Raw genomic sequence first — 19,406 nt, 5'->3', positions numbered from 1 at the left:
TGGCCCCTCAGTGCTGCCCGCGGCGGGAGCTGCCAGCTTTTTGGAATTCCTAATCGCTCCTGGCCCCGGTGATTGGCTGCTCAGCTCTGACCCCACTTGGGCTGCCGCCTGGTTGGATAAAAAGGGAATCTCCTTGGGGCTCCAGAGCATTAGACATCGGAGGGGGCACCTGGGACCAACTTCGTGAAGCGGGGAGCCCGGCGGGGGGGTGGGGGGAGCAAAAGACCTGCGGCCTCAGCCCCTTCAAAGAGCCGAGAGATGACGGGGAAAGCCGGGGAAGCGCTGAGCAAGCCCAAAGCCGAGACAGTGGCCAAGAGTACCTCGGGGGGCGCCCCGGGCAGGTGCACTGGGTTTGGCATCCAGGAGATCCTGGGCTTGAACAAGGAGCCCCCCAGCTCCCACCCGCGGGCTCCCCTCGACGGTCTGGCCCCCGGGCACTTGCTGGCTGCGCGCTCCGTGCTCAGTCCCGCAGGAGTGGGCGGTATGGGGCTACTGGGGCCCGGGGGGCTCCCCGGTTTCTATGCACAGCCCACCTTCCTGGAAGTGCTGTCCGACCCGCAGAGCGTCCACTTGCAGCCGCTGGGCAGAGCGTCGGGGCCGCTGGACACCAGCCAGACGGCCAGCTCGGGTAGGTGAGGGCGAGGCTGTGTGGCTGCCTGACTGGGGTGACAGCCGGGAACCCCACGCCGTCGACTCTCGCTTGCACCGCAAGGCCTCCTCCGGGTGCACAAGTTCGTGCCAGGCCGAGAGATCGCAGAGCGGGCCTGGAGCCGGCGCGCCCGGGGCGGGGGCTCGGAGGATGCTCCCGGCTGCGGCCGGGTTTTGGCCTCCGCGTTTTCGGCGGCCGAGCTGTGCTGCGGTCCCCGCGTCGGGCCCGGCTCTGCCGCGGCGCCTGATTGGGGCCCCACTGGAAACAAGGCTTAGGGTGTCGGAGCGCGTGGGGCAGTCGGGGGTCTCCTTCCATTGCTCCACTTCGGCCCCGGCCTCTCGGAGGACCCGCGCTCCTAGAGCCCGATTCCGTTCCGGGCTTTGGCGGCCCGGGAAGCGGGTGCCAGCTTCGGGCCCCAGCCCTGGTGTCCAAAGTTGTCTTTTCCTTCCTCCTTTCCTCCGTTCCAAGCCTCCCGCATTGGTCAGCTGGGTTTTAATTTTCTCCTCACGAGCTTAGACAACCCGGCCACGGCGGCGGCCCAAGGGGTCGCAATCCGAGATGCCACCTAAGCGGCACAATATCTCGGATCCCGGCACCTCGCGGGCTCGGGACCCCTGGACGACCCTGCCGCGCCCTCCGCGGGCAGTTTTCCCGGCCTCACGTCTCCGCCAGCTCGGCCCTCCGGCTCTGGTTCGCGCTCTGCGATTTCCCCGATTTTTCGCTCTCGTTTAATTAATTAATTTTTATTTGGAGGGGCAACGAAAAGTGGTGCGTCGCAGTCTCTCCAGTCCTGAGGGGGGGCGCATGGTGCGGGCACTGGAAAGGGGGTTGTGCCCGGGAGCCCCCAGCCCTTCCCGGAGTCCAGCTCTCCGCGCCCAGGCTCCGCTCCTGCGGGCCACCTTCCGAACCCCGGCGCCACGGCTGCTAGCGCAGGGCAGGGCGCCGAACCCGGGGCACCGCCGGGGGCCCTGCGACCCGCGGAGGCTGTCGCGCTCCCCTGCTGTCCCTGCCCAGGCGTGTCTGGGCCTTTGCTTCTCAGAACGAAACAGAACGGAATGTGTTCACGACCTCGGGATTGCGGCGCCGGCGTGGGTAGAAACAGCCGCGGCTTAGGGATGGCGTAGACCTCACGGAGGGCTCTCCGGGGAGACGGAGCAGGCCCGGCTGCTCCCGGAGGCCGCCGGGGGTGGGGGCCCCGCGGGTTTCGGGAGCCTGACGCGCCCGGGTGCTGCGGAGCGCGTCCCCCATTCTGCCGCACGTGCCTCCGCCCGCTTTTCAGATTCTGAAGATGTTTCCTCCAGCGACCGAAAAATGTCCAAATCGGCTTTAAATCAGACCAAGAAACGGAAGAAGCGGCGACACAGGTAAGGCCCCTGCAGCGTTTTCTGTCACCTTCCTGCTCACCTATACCCTGCCGTCGTTCCCTGATCGGGGGTAGGGTCGCTCGGACCCTAATTTCACCGGCTCTAGATCTGAGGTCCGCTGCTGTGCCAGGACGGGGAGACCAGACATTGTTTGGGGACATCCGTCCGGGGCCCTGGCGTCCGGCCGTGCCGGGTGAGGACTTTGACCGTCCGCCGGGGAAGTGGCACCGTTTCAGGCTTTCTCCTGCTTCTCCAGGAGAAAGGAAAGCCCCCAACTAGGGCTAAACCCGAGCCAGACAGGAGCTGACGGCCCCCAGGTGCCAGCCCTGCATCGGCACATTCGGAGAGCCACGCACACCTCCGGGCGGGCAGATCGGCTCTCCCCTCCCGCCAGAGCCGGTTCCTCTGCCCTCTGCCCCGGCCCCTATTCCTCTCCCGCCGTCCCTGTCAGCGCCGCCAACCCCCTATCTTTCTGCGCCCACCGTTCGCAAAGTCTCGAGCGTGATACCCGCATGGATGGCAAATTTTCCTTTGGCTTCTGCTCCTCTGTGATCCGTAAGCCTCAGTTTCCTTGTCTGTAAAATGCGGAGGGAGGAGTGTGTGCACTGAAGGACTCCGCAAGCCCTCGCTGGAGTGGAGTGGGCTGCCTTGGAGGATACAGACTAAAGAGCGAGGGTTTTTTTGTTTTTGATTTTCTTTAAATATTTTAAAAATAGACATTACTTGCACAAAGTTAAAATACAGTAGGTGCCGAAAGGTATATCCTGAAAAGTAATTCCCCACACCAGACCCGCATTCCCTTCCGCAGCCGCTACCAATTCCTTGTGCAAATGTATGAGGAGGTTTTCAACAAATAAAGGACTGAGAACCAAAAATCGACCTGACTTCCTGCGGGTGCTGTTTGCCCCTGCGCTTACCCTAGCTTTGTTTTCCCAGATCTCTCTCCGCCCCAGTGCGGATGGAGCGCCCGCAGGGTTCCGGACCGCTGGGTGGACGTTTCCCCCTGGGGTGCTCTCCACCTCATCCTCTTCTCCCCAATTTGTTCTCAGCCTCTTTGCACACTTTCTCTGGGTGCTTTTCTGCGTTCCTCTCTTCCTTCACACCCGGAAATGACCCCCACGTTTTAAAACGGTTCTTCCTCACCTCTCAGGCCCCAACAGGTTCTGGCTTGAATGGGGGTGAACTTTGACTTGGTTTCTTGGTGACCTCGGTTTGTTCCCTTCAGGCGGCTGTTTGTTTTTGTTTTGTTTTGTCTTGTTTTATTGTAAATGGAAACGTTGTTTTTTTAGTCCTGATCCTGGGTCATTTTTTACATTCATCCGTCCAGCAAATATTCATTAAAACACCTCCGATGCATTCATATCATGCTGGTGGCAGGGTGGGGGTAATCCTGTCAGCCTCTGGAGCCTGGACAGGGACCTCCAGCAGGGACAGGGACCCGGAGGGCAGGTTGGAGTCCGGCTGACCGGCTTCTGTGCTGCTGACCAAATAGAGGTGGGGGAGGGATTCCCACAGCCAGGAGAGCCCCGGACAAAGCACCCCCAGGAGCAGTGCTTCTGCATGGGGGCATCTCCTTGTGCAGCACTTGGAGCTGACTGACCCACGGCCGAAAGTCCATACTTAAGTTTTCTAACCCTCTATCCTCACCTGATACCCCCTCCACCAGGGAAAATTGGGGTGCTTTGGAGGGTTCCCAGGGAGACAGGACAACAGCCCTAGGTTTCGGGCTATTTCTGGTACACGAAGGGAACAGATTATTGGAGAGAGGAGAATGGCTGCTGCAATTTTTAATTAGTAAAAAATGTGTTTTCCTGAGCCTCTCTCATTTGGGGAGTTCAGGTAAGAGACCCTGGAATATGGTGATGAGAGGCAAGCATCTCTTGATCACCCAGAAACATAAGAGGCTTAGCAGGGGTTAGAGAGGGGAGTGGGAATGGAGCAGCAGCCTTTGGAGTCTCTCAGGTTTTGCTCTTCCCTTTTCCTGGAAGGCTCAGCTCTGATAGACTGGTTACAATGGGAAACTGAAGGGTCTGGGGTTCTGCGTAAAGCCAGGAGCAGGGTTTGGGTCACGTTGTACGGGGCGCAGGGAGACTCCCTGGAGGGCACATCAGCATAGACACGTGGATTAGCTCTGAGGCAGGAACGAGGGGAAGTTTGGGGGATTTGAGGCATTGTTTCATTTTGTTTCTTTCTTAAATCCTTTCTTTTTTGTTTTGTTTGGTTTTTTTGTTTTGGGTTTTTTGTTTGTTTTTAATGAGAGCCGAGACTGGCACTTGAAAGGTTCTGAATGACCTGCCATCCCCTTTCCTCTTTGGCTTTGGCCACGCCCCAATAGCTGTGTGCCTCAGTTTTCCTAGTTTTGAAAAAGACTTGCATGTTTTGATTGTTTATTTTGACTGTTCAGGGACCCTTCGGTAAGTGGCAGGAGAGGAATAGAAAGCAGCAGATCTTCAAAATTCTGAAGAATTAACTTTCTGTATACATAAACATTCTGTTCTTCCCAAGAGGATAGGAGAAACACTTTAGAATCAAACCAGTCATTTTCTATAAAGAGCAGAATCTTTCTTTCTCACACATCCCCCTCCACCCCCCCGGCGTCATCCTCCAAGACGTTAAAGCCAACACCAGCACGAGGAGTATACGGGGCTGACATTTGTACTTTTTCCTTGTGTTGGGAGAGGCGAGGGCAGCAGCGAGGGATTTTAAACCACACACCCCCCTCCCATGCTGTTTCCAGGGTCCAAATCCCGGAGGCTCAAGCAGGGAAGGTACCATTGTTCAAGTGGAGTCTACGAACAAATCTGGACTATACTGCTCCCCAGCTTGTTGATGAGGGTGCAGGATAAAGGTCACCTAGAACCTGGTGAAATTCAGGTCTGAAAAAAGAATTTGTGTCTGTAAGTGGGTGTGTAGTGTATTTATTCAAGAAAGGGGGCTATGAACCCCCTAATATTGGAGGTAAAACATTGTATGTACTGGAGCATATCCATTTGCTAGGGTGAGAGGATGTGGCTTTTACTGGATTCTTAAAGCAGTTTATGACTCAAAATAGGTCAATGTGAACCGCTCTGTGGTCGCTGGGGGAGTGTGTGGGAAGGCACTCTCGGGATGACCTGAATGAAACTCCCCTGAATGGGGCTCCCGCTGGGTGAGTGGCTGAGCCTGTGTGTGGGATGGCGGGGAGGTGACCCTTCACTTCTGAGTCCAAGAAGGGACAGAGCACCCCCTTTCCCTTCTCCCTGCCCCCAAGACTGCGTGGGGCGGCTCTAAGGAGCCTTTAGGTCTGGGCAGGTGAGGAGAGCCAGGCGTGCTGAGGTAGGGTGAGGGGCTGCTAGAATCAGTTAGTTCTCTGCTGTACAGACGCTGGGGCTGGGGCGGCTGCTGCATTTGACCTTCTGGTGAATCTCTGAACTCTGAGTACGATTTAAAAGATCGACCCTCCTGTCTGTGGGAGGAGCCCAGGAAGCTGGGCCCGAGGAGGCTGAGGCACTTACTCACCTGGTGAGCCCTCCATGCTGTGCCTGGGAGAAGAGGGGCTTTCTGTAGTTTTCTAAAATTTGTGTCTTAACACCCTTTCCCCCCAAGCACTTCCAGGAAGATTCCCAGTATAAAATGTCACTGAGGGCTGAAATAATACTCCCCACCACCAGAAGGGTAGTGTGGGCCCTCAGACTTGAATGAAGAAGAGTTTAGAGGATGGGGGGGCGGGGCAGGGAGCGAGGTTGCATCCGATTGTTCTGGCCAAGCCTGGGTTTGGGGTCTGTCCAGGAGCCATGGGGGAGGGCCATTCTGTCCTCTCTGGGACAGCTTTTTCCATTTTGGGGGTCCTGACTGACTTTTTTTGCTCCCCTCAGGACAATCTTTACCTCCTACCAGCTAGAGGAGCTGGAGAAGGCATTCAATGAGGCCCACTACCCAGACGTCTATGCCCGGGAGATGTTGGCCATGAAAACGGAGCTCCCGGAAGACAGGATACAGGTAACAGCTCTGAGTTCCTCTCTCACACTTTCCTTACCCTCAGGGACATCGACTGCCCCAGGCTCCCAGACACCCATCTCCCACCCCGCAGCAGAGTGTGTGCTTGCCTGTAATCACGTCCTCATGCACAGCAGTTCATTTAAGCAGGCAGGTGTTTGCTGAATACCTACCATGTGAGATGGGCACTGCTGGGGGAACAAGAGACTTAGCGGAGGAGGCGAGGCCTGCTGCTGCACTGTGGGCTTCCTGAGGAGTATGTGAGACAAACCATGTGCCTGGAGGTGGCCCCAGGCCTCTCTGGGTGCCTGGGGGTGGGGGAGCATCTGTCTCCCTTCCTTCCACTGCTTTCCCTTGAGGAAGAGGTTGCCCCCTCCTTTCCTATCTACTCCCCACCACCTCCATCTACCTGAGCCTCCTGCCTCCTCACAACCCAACAGCTGGCCCTGCCCAGGGCTGCTGCTCCTTGACTTCTCCCAGATCTGGCCCATGATGTGCTCATTAAGCCCCTCCCCGTCACTGGAGAGTTTTGTGGCGGAACCAGCCCTGACCTGGACTGGGCTGTCCTCAGCTCTACTGGGTGCCCAGCCTCCTTTCATCAGTGTCAGGATCCTCCCAAGTCCAGGACGCCCCTAGCTGGGCAGGAGTGGGCTGCTTAATCATTTCTTCGGGAGGAGATGAAATCTGATGATTCTCCAGACAGGGCCTCTAAGAGCAGGAAGAAGTGATGCGGTTGGAGGAACACTTCCAGAAGCTTTGGGGTTGCCTTAGTTGGATCAAGACCTTTAATCAAAGTTGCTCCTATCGGGACACCTGAGTGGCCCGGAGTAGTTGACGGCCCAGGCTGGAAAAGGGCAGAAAGGGTCCCGACTTCCTGAAACCCCGTCTGCTCCGAATCTCCTCCTCCTTTGTGTCTCCACGTGTGATGTGAGTTGGGGCGGGTAGGGGACAAGTCCAGAGGAACCGAATAAGGTGTGTAGGTTCCTTGCGCTCCCTCACTGGAGAACCAAAGAATGGGAAATGAGGCGTGAGCTCCTTTTCCAGAAGAGCCTGCCTCTCCACTGGAAGTCTATGGGGAATTTCAGCCAATGGCTTTAGACAGTGACACTAACAATAAGCTCAATTATTCATAAGCAGATTATCTGTTTGGCGTATTATCCATGGTGGCCTGGATCCATCATACCCCCCAGCTGAGTTCCAGTGGGAACAGGCTGGGTGTTGCTTCTGGATCTTGTGTGTGCGTGTGCGTGTGCGTGTGTGTGTGTGTGTGTGTGTGTGTGTGTGTGTGGTCATGACGAGCAGCGGGGGTGGAGTGAGACTCCCCGATTTCCCCGTTGGTTGGTCCCACATTTGCGCTACTGACCAGTAGGAAAGAACAGCCTGTGCCTTGCGGTGGCTCGTCCTGAAATCCCTTTGGCTGTGGTGGTGGTGGTGGGTGGGAGTGTCTGAAAGATCTGGGGAAGCTCGCCCTTGCCCTCGGCTGTCACTGCATTGCTGCAGATGCCCAGCCCGCAGACTCTAGGCTTTTTAAAATCGCCTGGGGCGTTGTCTACAGGGTGGTGTCTGAAGCCACCAGAACCAGCATGGATGAGCCAAGAGTGTGGAGTACATTGATTCCCTGGATTGTGAGGACTGGCTGTGGAATTTGCGGTTATGGGAGAACCAAGGCAAGGATCTCTCCAGCTCTTGCAGCACTGCCTGGTTCTTTGGCTAAATGATGCCCCCAGAAGGTGTTTGTGAGTTGTCAAATAGCCGTGCCCCCAAGCGTTTTACCAAGTGGCCTGGGAAAGGTCTTAACATCTATCGGTGGCAGTCACAGCTCTATCCCACAGAGCAGTTCTCATGTGCCCAGTGCTCTAACTATGGGACATGCACAGGAGAGGCAGGGTGGTGCAGTGGTTAGGGACACCAACTCTGGAGCCAGACTGTCCTGGCCTCACCAGTTACCAGCTGAGTGACTGTGGACAAGTTACCTCACCAGCCCGAGCTTCCCATTGCTCATCTGTAAAATGGGGATGACAGTGGCAGCTGCAGGTGTCATGAGCCATGTGTGTGGCGTGTTCCAGTGGGTCCGGCATGGGCCCAGCTCACTTGGTTTGAGCTCTGATCTCATTAAATCCTGGCGACAGCCTGTGGGGGAGAGAACATTAGCCTCCTTTTATAACTGAGGAAAGTGAGGCCAGACAACTAGTAAGTGGGGGGACACAGGGACCCACCTAAGGTCTCTTTAGGCTGCACCTAAAGCCCACTCATTCACCACCTGCCTCTTGGGTTTGAAGCCTTTGTTTTGACTTGAAGCTGGAGGAACAGAGATGATTTGATGTCAGGTGGGAGGCCTGTATCAAATCTTCTTTATTAAAAACCCCCCAATATTTATTGAGTACCAGATACTGTTCTAAAAACCCCCAAAACTCACTCATAACAAAATTATTCTTTGAATGAGCGAATTCAGGTACATGAGTTCAAAAGGGTGAAACGTGAGTCACCCTTGCCACTGTCCACCGGCAGTCCCTCCAGGGGTTACCAGTTTCCTTTGGTTCCTTCCAGAGATAGTTTATGTATATTCTTTTTTTAAAAAAAAATTTTTATTGGAGTATAATTGCTTCACAATGTTGTGTTAGTTTCTGTATTCTATTCCCAAAGGATCCTCAGAACGCCCGATGGACTAGGTACTATTACTATTCCCACTTTACAGGTGGGGAACCTGAGGCCCAGAGTTCAGACCTGAGTCCCTTTAGACTCCAGAACACTTACTTCACTACACTGCCACCCTTCCTCCTCATTTCCTCTCAGCATGTTGATTTAGTGGAACCAGTGCGTCTAAGGATGGACCCTACCACTCAGAGCCAGTCCCCTCCCCTCCCCCAGCTTTCAGGCCTTTGTCTATGTGTTGAGGCTTAAGGGGAAGGGCAGTTATTAGAGGCTCCAAGTCTGAAGTTAGACATTCTCAGGTGGAATGGAAAGGTTATTGGACTGGATATCCAGTCAGGGACCCAGATCTTAGTCCTGGCTCTGACACCCACCAGGCATGGCAGAGGCCAAGCCATCTGTAAAGGAAAGGGGGAATCCCTCCCAGAGAGCAGCCTCCTCAGGATCACCTCTCTCACTGGGCCCCTGGGCTGCCATGGAGGAGTGGGACAGCCCCAGGTGGACAGCTGGGACACACACTTCTGCTGGGCCAACCCAAGTAAGCCCCTGGATGTGTCTGAGACCTACTGTCCAATGTCTAACGAGAACACAGTGTAGATGTGAAAAGTCAGACACACCTACTTCTAATCTTTGTTTCACTGCCAGCAAATCAAACTCTGAGCCTCAGATTACTCATTTGTGAACGAATAATAACAAAAAGTATCTAAAATAATTTAACAAAAGTATTGTTATTGGCATTATTAGTGCATAGCATTGTCCCAGATATTAAGTGCTTTCCATGCCCTTTTTCATTACATCCTCACAAAAGCTAGATGAGTTAGATGCTATTCTTATCCCCATTTTCTGGATGAGGAAACTGAAGGGCTGAGAGGTGAAGTAAGTGGTGGACTGGGATTCAAACCCGGTACTCAAGTACTATCTCAGGAGAGCAAATGAGGGAAACTGGAGCACCCATCTACAGAAACTGGAATAATTAATGCAAATTGCAGTGATGAGGGACCAGTCCCCTCAGTAGCGGCGATTCCCTCTGCCTTTGTGCTTTGAGGGCAAGCACTTCCTCCCTCTATATCTCTCTGGGTTGGAGTGTGAAGGGATAAGGTGCATTGCTGGGGGAAGAAGAGATTTCCAGTCTTCATATCAGACTCAGACATGAAGTCCTTTCTGTGTCTCTGAGAAATGCTAGGATATGGCATTCTGGAAGCCCCTGCCGATGTCAGCCCTGGGGAAGAGGAAATGGATTTCCAGATTGACTTTATTTCCTCTGTGTGGTCACTCATTCTCAGAGTTGTAAGACAGGAGAATATTAAGCTATTCACTTATGTTTACTGTATTTTTTTCTGACAAGAGTTGTATTTATTTAAAATGCCTCCATTGCAGAGATATGGAGGCACAAAGTGGACAGAGACATCTCACCTCCACTCTTAGCAGCCTGGTGTGTTTGGAAGGATGATATTTGGATTCTCTGACTAGCACTGTTCCATTCTGCCTCTTTTAAAGTGGTCCCCTCCCAAGGGTAGGGAACAAAGTTTTAGGGGATTATATTCCAGAAGTAAGAAGATAGCTGCCTGGATGGGAAAGGGTTTCCGTGTGTCTCAGCCCGGGACGTTTATGAGATCACAGGGCAGCTTTTTAAAATTACCCGTGCCAGCCCCCCACACCTAGCAATGCTAGGTTTGGTTTGATGTGGAGCCTGTACGTTTTTAAAGCTCTCCAGGTGATTGTGTGTAGCCAGTGTAAAAATGCTGGGTCAAGGGCTTCCCTGGTGGCGCAGTGGTTGAGAGTCTGCCTGCTGATGCAGGGGACAGGGGTTCGTGCCCCGGTCCGGGAAGATCCCACATGCCGCGGAGCGGCTGGGCCCATGAGCCATGGCTGCTGAGCCTGCGCGTCCGGAGCCTGTGCTCCGCAACGGGAGAGGCCACAACAGTGAGAGGCCTGCGTACCGCAAAAAAAAAAAAAAAAAAAAAAGCTGGGTCAGAGGCTCAGGAAAAGAGTTTCAGTGTTTCAAGTGGGTTAATATGAGTGGAAGAAAGTGGAGTACTGGGTAACCTGGTGGGATGACCTGTCCAGAGGTTCAGGGAAGGATGCTGCATGAGGCTGCCAGGAAACATGGGCAGAGCTGCCCCCTAGTGGACATCAGAGGCTACAGCAAGGCCAGGCTTTTCTGGGCCTGAAGCTGGGACTGGAAAGGGTGTGCTGAAATATGCTGTCAGAAGTGCTGAGTGGATGTGGAGTGTGAGGTCGTTAAATCACGCCAGCAATGAGCCCATATTAATCAGCTTCCAGTCAGAGGAGAGAAGAGAATCTAAGTGACTATGATGGCAAGTGCCACATGGCCAAAAAAGCCGGGCCCGATAGCCTGGGGCAAGACTGGAGGGCAGGGCCTGGGGTAGCCAAGGGGCCAGAGGTGCAGAGCATCTATCATGCAGGATGTCTCCTTTAGTGGGGCTATCCTGGAGGGACTGCAGAGGGAAGGAGGCCTGGGCACATAGTCCTGTGGGGATACAAGGCTGGGAACTCGTGAATGCAAGAGAAGCCCTGGTTACCCACAAAGGGAGAGAGACAGCTGACAGTGTTGCCTGCCGGCTCGATGGGTGCCCTGTGGCCGAAGAGCATCCATTTGGCGAGAAGCCCTTTCCTGGGTCCAGTCCATCCTTGGAGGCACAAGCTCTTGGGACCCTCTCTGCCAGGTGTCGACAGCCAGAGGCCTCCTACCTGGGCTCTCTGAGTGCTACTGGGCACCACCTGTGAGGGGAAGCGCACCAGGAAACCCAGGCTCTTTCCCGAGCTAGAAGATCTTCCCCCTCTCCTTTCCCTGGGACTACCAAGTTTGTGACCCTTGATGTCCCTTGTAGGCCGCTTCTCAGGCACTTGGAGGCCCTGAAGTGGAAGGCAGGGCTCTGGTCCTTGCTGGGGCCTGGACGCAGGCTCTCCTGAAGAGTTGCGGACCCGACTTCCTTGAGAGTGGAGCAGTGTCTTCCAGAAAGTACGCAGTCAGGAAAGTAGAGAGATTGGAGGAGTATTGTGGGCTTGCCAGAACCAAGAGACCACGCAGGAAAGGGGGCCTAAATGCTGAAAAGACATGTCAAAGGTGGGAGATGGGAGGACCTGGCTTTATGGGAAAAGTGTCACTGAGCATATTTGCTTGAAAGCAAATCCTCATCTCGTAGCACATTTGTCCCCAGAATTCGCCCAGCATCAAGCCAACGTTTTTCAGTTCTTACAACATGCCAGGCATTTCCCATGCACTATTCTGTTGAATTTTTAACAACAAACCTGCAAGGAAGTGGTACCATAGGGCAGAGGAAGAATCGGAAGCTCAGAAAGGTTAAGAAATGCACCCAAAGTCACAAAGGCAGTTGGAGATAGAGCAGGGGTCTCCAACCTAGGTCTTCTAGCTCCTGAGCATAGCCAGCTGCATGGGTGGTCTCTTGCATTTGAGCCTCAAGGGTCTGGGAAACATTAGAAACGCGGGAGAGTTGCAGGGGCATCTGTTTGGCCCCTAGAGGGGAAACTCGAGGCTATCTGCATTAAAATCTTACAGCCTGAAGGTTAGCTCTGTACCCCCATCACATCTCCTGGAGTTGTTACTGTTGTTATTATTATTATTTGTCAGTCCAGCCTTGCTGCAGAGCACGTGGAGAGGGCCAGGAGGGCAGGTAATGCCCCTGATTAACCTGACCCCTGCACAGACTCCCACTGACTTTCTGTGCCTCCACTGAAATAATAATAAGTAGCTTTTATTGAGCACCTTCTGTGTGACAAACACTGATTTTAGGCACTTTCATTAATCCCTGAAAAAGTAGGTATTCTTTTTTTTTTTTTTTTTTTGATATTCTTCTTTTATGCTTGAAGGGACAGAGACCGAGAGAGAGCAAATAACTTGCCCAGGATCACACAGAAATTTTTGCCACAGTTGGGAATTCCAGTTCAGGACTGGCTGCTTTCAGTGCTTCTTGCAAATGTTTAAGTTCTGCACACATGCTGGTTGCTTCCAGGAAGGGAAGAGAAAGGCAAACATGAAGAGTGGTTAGGGTTAATTCTAATTCCTTGTCCTCTTGCCTCCAAGGCACCAATGCCACAGCTTCCCTGCCAGCTGTCCTACAAAGAAATTGTTTTGGCTGTCCAGGTTTCCTCCATAAACTGGAGCAGCATCTGGTCTTCAAAGAGCCAGGCATTCCAGGAGCCCATAACCAAGGGTCTGGATGACTCCTGGTTTGAGCGACCAGCTGGCACCAACTCCCCTTGGAGCATCTGTGGGCAAAGTCTGATCTGCAGACCAGTTATTCATTTGTCCATATTAGGAGACTGAGGAAAATGGTTCTGTTTACAGGCCCCGGAGATGATCTGAATCCCAAGTCTGCACCCTCTTCTTCAGTGTTCCAAGAAAGATGCTGTTTCCATCTGAGAGCCCTGCCCCCCCTCAAGCTCATGGAATCCTGGGGAAGCCAGGGCAATGCACCTTTCCAGGCACCCACACTTGGGGGGGTGGAGGGAGTGGGAGTGGTAGCGAGCATCTCTGCTTTTGTTTACTCCACAATCCCTTCTCCAGAATACCTGATGCTATTTATTTTTATTTATTTATTTTTTTGCTGTGCCATGCAGTATGTGGGATCTTAGTTCCCCTCAGGGCTCGAACCCTCGCCCTCTGCATTGGGAGCTTGGAGTCTTAACCACTGGACCACCAGGGAAGTCCCCAGAATACCTGACTCTAAACCGTACTGAAAACAGACACTTCTTTCATCAGTTTGTCAACAGAACTCATTCTTGGCAAAAACCAGGTCTGACCTCGTGCTCTTTATTTGTCCCTTATGAATATGTGTATGTTTTGCTGCAGAAATCAAAGCTGGTTTGACTATGGGGTACCACTGCTGCTGCTGCAGGATGTTACATAACATGTAATATATGCATCACATATTTTTTCTAAAATCCAAAACATTCTGGAGTCTGGTCCCAATGGGTTCCAGTTAAGGGCTTGTGGTCCTGTTGTTTTGTAATGCACCGTATTCAAGCAGGAAGGTCATCTCCTGCCCAGGAGGCAGATGGCTTACTTAGATTCATAAAGATAGCCTTCCCAACCCTCTGTGGTCAGACTTGGAATTCCACCTTAGAATTCCATCGCCAAGGGGTTCATTCTTTGCTGTCTTCTCTGTGAGGTGGTTGAAACCAGAAGTCACTTACACCTTTCTGTGGCTTAGTCCTTTTAGATTTTTCCTAGGTGCAAAAAAGCTTGAGACGAGTACTTGTAGAGGACGACCAAGTGCTAACGGGAAGGAAGATAGAGCAGGACAGAGGTCTCAGACAAACTTCAGGCTTTGGGTAGGGCAGAGGGCCTGCGGGACAGACAGGGCCGCAGGGGAGAGATCTAAACACACCGCAGAGCCAGGCCAGGCCGATGGCCGAGTTAGCCCGAACTCGCATGGTGCACCTATTTCCGCTCTTTAGTGCACGGAGCGCAGCCATCTAGTAGCCTTCACATTACATAAACCCGTTCCTTGGCCAGGTTCGCTGAGTGCGGTCTGGGTCTAGACCAGAGGGAGGCCTTGCATTAGCTCCGCAGCTTTCCAGCAGGGACGGCAGGTGCTAAACCCGGTGGTGGCAACGGTGCGGCTCACCGGAGGCGGCGCCGCCCAGGGAGGGACGAAAGATCGTTTTCTAACAGCGCGGGCGCGGGTCAGTGTGAGGATTGAGAGGCCCGGGGTGTCTGAGGCCGCATCTCTCCCATTTTTAGAGTTTCCTAGTTATTTACAAATGAAGAAATGCCAAAACAGGTTACACACATTTGGGTCAACTTAAAGGTGTGCGAGGACCGTGCGGTCTGGAAGCAGCCCCGCAGAAGTCTGTGACCGCGGGGCTCTGGGCGCCTTGTGGGTGCGGCCGGGGCGCTCCCTGCTGGATGTGGCCGGCCGCGCTCCGCTGCAGACTCGGAGCTGTCGGGAGCTGCCAGGGAGCTCACTCCGCCACCTGGCGGCGGCGGTGGGAACCGCAGGGGCGCGCGGACTCCGAGCTCCCGCCGTGGCCTCCCTGCGGCCGAGGCAGCAAAGGGTTAAGCTGTCAGCGGCGCGATGTTAAACAGGTGTCAAAGGCTCCCCATATATCTGCAGATTGAAATCAAATTCTTTGCCGTATAAAAAGATAAATTACCCAGGCGCTGCCGCGCGTCCCACTCATCACGCCAGCGCCAGACGGCAAGCAATTTTTTTTTTTTAATGTGCTAACGACCTAATCAAGCAATCAAGTCGGAGAAGATTGCAGAGTGACCGGGGCAGCCATCTGCCGGCAAGCCCCGCATTCATTTCCCGCGCCCCCGCGTGGGGAGCGGGCCGGGGAGGGAGCTGCCGTGGGGGAAGAGGGGAAAAAATCCTAAGCAAATTAACACCCAATTTTTCCTGTCTAATTAGTTAAATGAGAAGCGTTTGGGGTCCCCCGGGGAGGGGGGGCGGCTTGCGGCGCGGCTCGCTCTGCCTCCCCAGCATTAATTAGTGCGGGTCAATGCGGCGGCTCCCGAGAGAGCAGCCGCTTTAATTTCCCGTGATATTTCAGTGCTTGAGGCCCATCGATTCAAACAGAAATTAACTTATTTTTCAATCAGCCCAGGGCTGCCCCTGGGGGTGACTCTTCTTTTGCCGCCTCCTGAATAGAGCTGGAGCAATTTTTCATCAAAAGCTGAAACCTCCGCCGCCGGGGGCGGGGGAGGGGGCCCGGAGGGAAGGGCGGGGACCTGGCCGAGGTGAGGGAATGGAAATCGCCCAGGAAACTAATAGATTCTCCCCGAACCCGCCTCTGCCCTCCCCCATCCCCCCACATCACGGGGCGCTTGGGTGGCTCGCCGCCGCCGGGGTCAGGGCCTGGAGGGGCTGTGAGGGGACCAGAGGGGGCGGGCGGGCCTGGGGTCCTTCCAGAGACCCCCGGTCTGCCGCGGGCCTCTCACCTGCTTGAGGGACAGTGCAGCTGTCCCTGGCTCTGGCTCCTGTCAGCTGCAGGAAGCCTCAGGAAAAATGCTTGGGGGGACCAAGAAATTCCCCCCTCCTCCATGCATGAAAGGGACCCAAGGATCTCCTCCCAAAACCAGGCTGGAGTGTTGCAGATACCCCCAGCCCACCCCATGCTCTTTCAGACCCTGCACCAGTCAGCTTTGGGGCCAGAGAAGCATCCCCTAGAGTGTCCCCTACCGCACTCTCCTAGGTCTCTACCTTCACATGCTCCTCACACCAGAAGCATTTTGTCTTCCTTCCCTGACTGAAGGATGGTTGCCCAGCTCCCGCAAATGTCATTCGGAGTTAGGTCCAAAATTGTGCACAGTGGGTGAATGGAGGACACCATGGCGGGGCAGGACTTGGCCAGGACAGGGCAGAGAAGGGAGGCTGACTCAGGCCTCTTGGGAGTGTCCCCTGCCCTGCTTTGCAGCCGTTCCCAGGCTTCCTGACACCTGGATGAAAAGCCCTGTGCTGCCTGAGTCCACACTGACCTCGCCTGCTGGGACTGCTCTGGCCTCTGCAGTTCTGGTGGAGACAGAGCCCTGAACCAAAGGCACTGGAAAGGACTTTGTCCTCTACGAGCCAGAAAAGGGATTCTGTTTGTATGCTGGAGGTGTGAACACTTGCAAGAGAGCTATGAGGGTCGGGCTTCTCGGCTGCAAACTGAGGACCACATGGGGAACTGCCCATCTGCCAGACCCTGTCCAGGAGGTGTCCCTACTCCATCACCTTAAACTGCTTTGATTTAAAAAAAAAAGACCATTTTGCCCCATCATGTTCTCACAGGACTTGTGTCTCATTCTGGACACCCTGAGCCTGGAGGAACCCCAGGGGTACTTCGGGGTAGGTGAGCTTAAGTAAGGATGCCCTGCTGGAGAAAGCAAAGTCACAGGGGAATGGGGCCGTTGGCAAAGAGGCGGGTCCCTTAACTCCAGGCAGACACAGCGGGGTAGGGGCCTGGCCTCTGCCTGGTGGAGGACACCCCTGACCTGTTCGTCTGCACTTACAGGTCTGGTTCCAGAACCGAAGAGCCAAGTGGAGGAAGCGAGAGAAGTGCTGGGGCCGGAGCAGCGTCATGGCGGAGTACGGCCTCTACGGGGCCATGGTGCGCCACTCCATCCCCCTGCCGGAGTCCATCCTCAAGTCCGCCAAGGATGGCATCATGGACTCCTGCGCCCCGTGGCTGCTGGGTAAGAGCCTGCACTCTCCCTGGGGCCCTGCCCCCGTGGTGAGGGGAGCGGGCTCCCTGGAGGAGGGGACAGAGCCCTGGAGCAGGGACGCCTGGCCACAACAGCCTGGCGGGAGAGAGGCCCTCCAGAGCCGGTCTCCCGGTCTCCCTTGGGGGGCTCAGAGGGCAGGCTGCGCCCGGGGCTTGGTGTCTGTCCCTCACACCCACCTACTGGGTGCCTAGGACTCTCATCCTGGACGGATCCCCCCTGTGAGTTCTTTTGTCCTGTGAGCAGGGGATGGCTATTGCCCCAGGGTGTGTATCCTCCTCTTCCCTTGGCTGGAGCTGGGGTTGTGGTGAATGAAACAGCCCCTCTTGGGGGTTGAGGGGACCTCTAGGTCCCTTTGGCCACCATTCTGGCTTTCCCCAAAGGACTTCTTCCCCCTAAATCTCTCCACCTGCCATCCTCCCCCATCTGCCATCTGGACCTGTGTCTGACAGCAGCGCCAGCTTATCTTGGAGTTCTGAGATCTGGAATCCCAAAAGGGAGGGCTCGGGAGCAAGTGCTGTGCTCAGGAAGGGACAGACAGGACTCCCGGGGGCCAGGTGCCCAGGGACTTGGCTGGGAGAAGCCCTCTGCCGGCCCGGTGCCCCGCTGCTGCTCCGCAGCCTCATCCCCGGCCCCCCTCCCGCTGCCCCGGCCCCGACCCCGACCCCTGGGACTCGCGTGACTGCGGTGTATGAAGTAAGGCTTTCTGCTCGTCCTTAATTCTGGCCTCTCTCTATCTTTGCCGTTTTCAGTTCAAGATGGCTTTCCCAGGCGCTTTTCTAAACCCGAATACCAACAATTCTTTTTAGGGATGCACAAAAAGTCGCTGGAGGCGGCAGCCGAGTCGGGGAGGAAGCCCGAGGCGGAGCGTCAGGCCCTGCCCAAGCTCGACAAGATAGAGCCGGAGGAGCGGGGTCCCGACGCCCCGGCCGCCATGTCCCAGGAGGAACTGAGGGAGAACAGCATCGCCGCGCTCCGAGCCAGAGCGCAGGAGCACAGCACCAAAGTGCTGGGGACTGTGTCCGGGCCCGACAGCCTGGCCCGAAACGGCGAGGAGCCGGAGCGGGAGGAGGCCCCGGACGAAGACAGGCCAGCGGAGAAGCTGAGTCCGCCGCAGCTCGAGGACATGGCGTAGGCAAGGGCGCGCAGACACCGGAGCCCCAGGACTCTGCTCGGCTCTGCTGGGGGCCTGTGGTGCTGGGAGGTGTTCTCAGAGGCGGGGCCCAGGCCTGCTCTCTGCCACCCTCCCCCACCCCACAGGCCCTCTGTGACCCCCAGGGGACTTCAGGCACAACTCAGTCCTGGCTGAGGCTTTGGGCCACGCTGAGACATCCCTACCTAGTCCTGACCTGGCCAGCACCCTCCTCCTCCAACTAACAGACCTGCCTCAGAAGCCTTCTTGCCGCCCCAGACCACCCCCTCAAGCTGCTTTCAACTCAATCCTTTGGCGGCTCTCCGTGTCCGAATCTACCCCTTGCTCTCTGTTCTCTTGCTCAATAGCGCCCTCCTTCCCAGCGCCACACCCCCTGTGGACTGCGCCCTGCCCAGACCCAAAGACCGCTGCTGCGGCAGTCACGGATGGAGGCGACACGGATGGAGGACCTGCACTCCAGTGCCGGTGTCCTGAGCGCCCCAGCCCCCAGCGAAACTCTGCTCCCCTGCCTGCTCCTTCCTCAGTGTGGGTGATGTGCTGTCCTGAAGGCCCAGGCACAACCCCTGCCGGCCCCTGGCGCTGGGGCCCAGATTCCAGATTCAACTTGGAAAGTCTCAGCCTGGGCCCCTCGGCCAGCCTTCAAGTCCTGCCCTCCACAGTCAGACTCAGGAACCCACCCTCCACACCCAGCCGGTCCCACCGTTCCTCCCCACACAGGTGCCAGTGCCGCAGGGGGCAGTGTACAGTACCTGCAGTGAGGCCAGGGTCTGCCCTGCAGCCAGGGGGCACCTCTCACAGCTGCTGTGACTCACTGCACCTTTGGGAAGCCAAATCCTCCACCCAGGGCCCTTGGGTGTGTGTTTCTGGAGCATCCTGACCGCCCCCTCCACCCCCCAATGTGCTGCCTGTGACCCTGACTTGCTGTGCAAGGCATCCTTCCCCTAAAGATTCTTGCAAATCACTGGTTCGCATGTGCCCTGCCTTGGAGCAGCCCAATCGAGCTGTAAAATGAACACATGGGAAACCACAGATCTTGACTCAACTTGATCCAGGCCATTCCTGGAGGGGGCCTGGGGCTATAAATAGCCGTCACAGTTGATCACAAGAAGAGTATGAGAAAAGGCTAGAAGGAGAGCAAGGGAGGAGCCAGTGTTAGACCCAAACTAAGCTACAGGCACACAGACCTTCCCGCTGGGTGTGAGCCGTGGTGCCTGTTCTCTAGAGTCAGACAGTGATGGGGTAGGAATAGGGGACGGGACTTCTTCCTGTCTGCTGATGGGAGGACCTGTCCATACTGATGGCCTCTCTGCAGCTGCCCCTTCCACCCCCAGGCCAGGCACATGTCCCCCTCACCCCCATGGCATTTTCCTCTACTCTCCCACCCACCTTGCAGGGGATCCCTTGCAAGAGAAAGGCCTGAGTCAG

The 19,406-nt window shown here is 55.6% G+C and overlaps 1 protein-coding gene across 1 annotated transcript; it reads left to right on the top strand.

Annotated features, from left to right (window-relative positions):
- The first annotated feature begins 258 nt into the window (after window positions 1-258).
- Window positions 259-17,963, top strand: VSX2 (visual system homeobox 2). Its single transcript, XM_060003391.1, has 5 exons — window positions 259-628; window positions 1,929-2,013; window positions 5,868-5,991; window positions 16,621-16,801; window positions 17,638-17,963. Exons 1-5 carry the CDS (start codon window positions 259-261, stop codon window positions 17,961-17,963), a joined length of 1,086 nt encoding a protein of 361 aa, XP_059859374.1.
- Window positions 17,964-19,406: the final 1,443 nt, after the last annotated feature.

The sequence above is a fragment of the Delphinus delphis genome, chromosome 2 (assembly GCF_949987515.2).
Source record: "Delphinus delphis chromosome 2, mDelDel1.2, whole genome shotgun sequence".
NCBI lineage: Eukaryota > Metazoa > Chordata > Mammalia > Artiodactyla > Delphinidae > Delphinus > Delphinus delphis.
The sequence above is the reverse complement of the archived record's forward strand: the minus strand, read 5'-3'. Positions and strand labels throughout refer to the sequence as shown.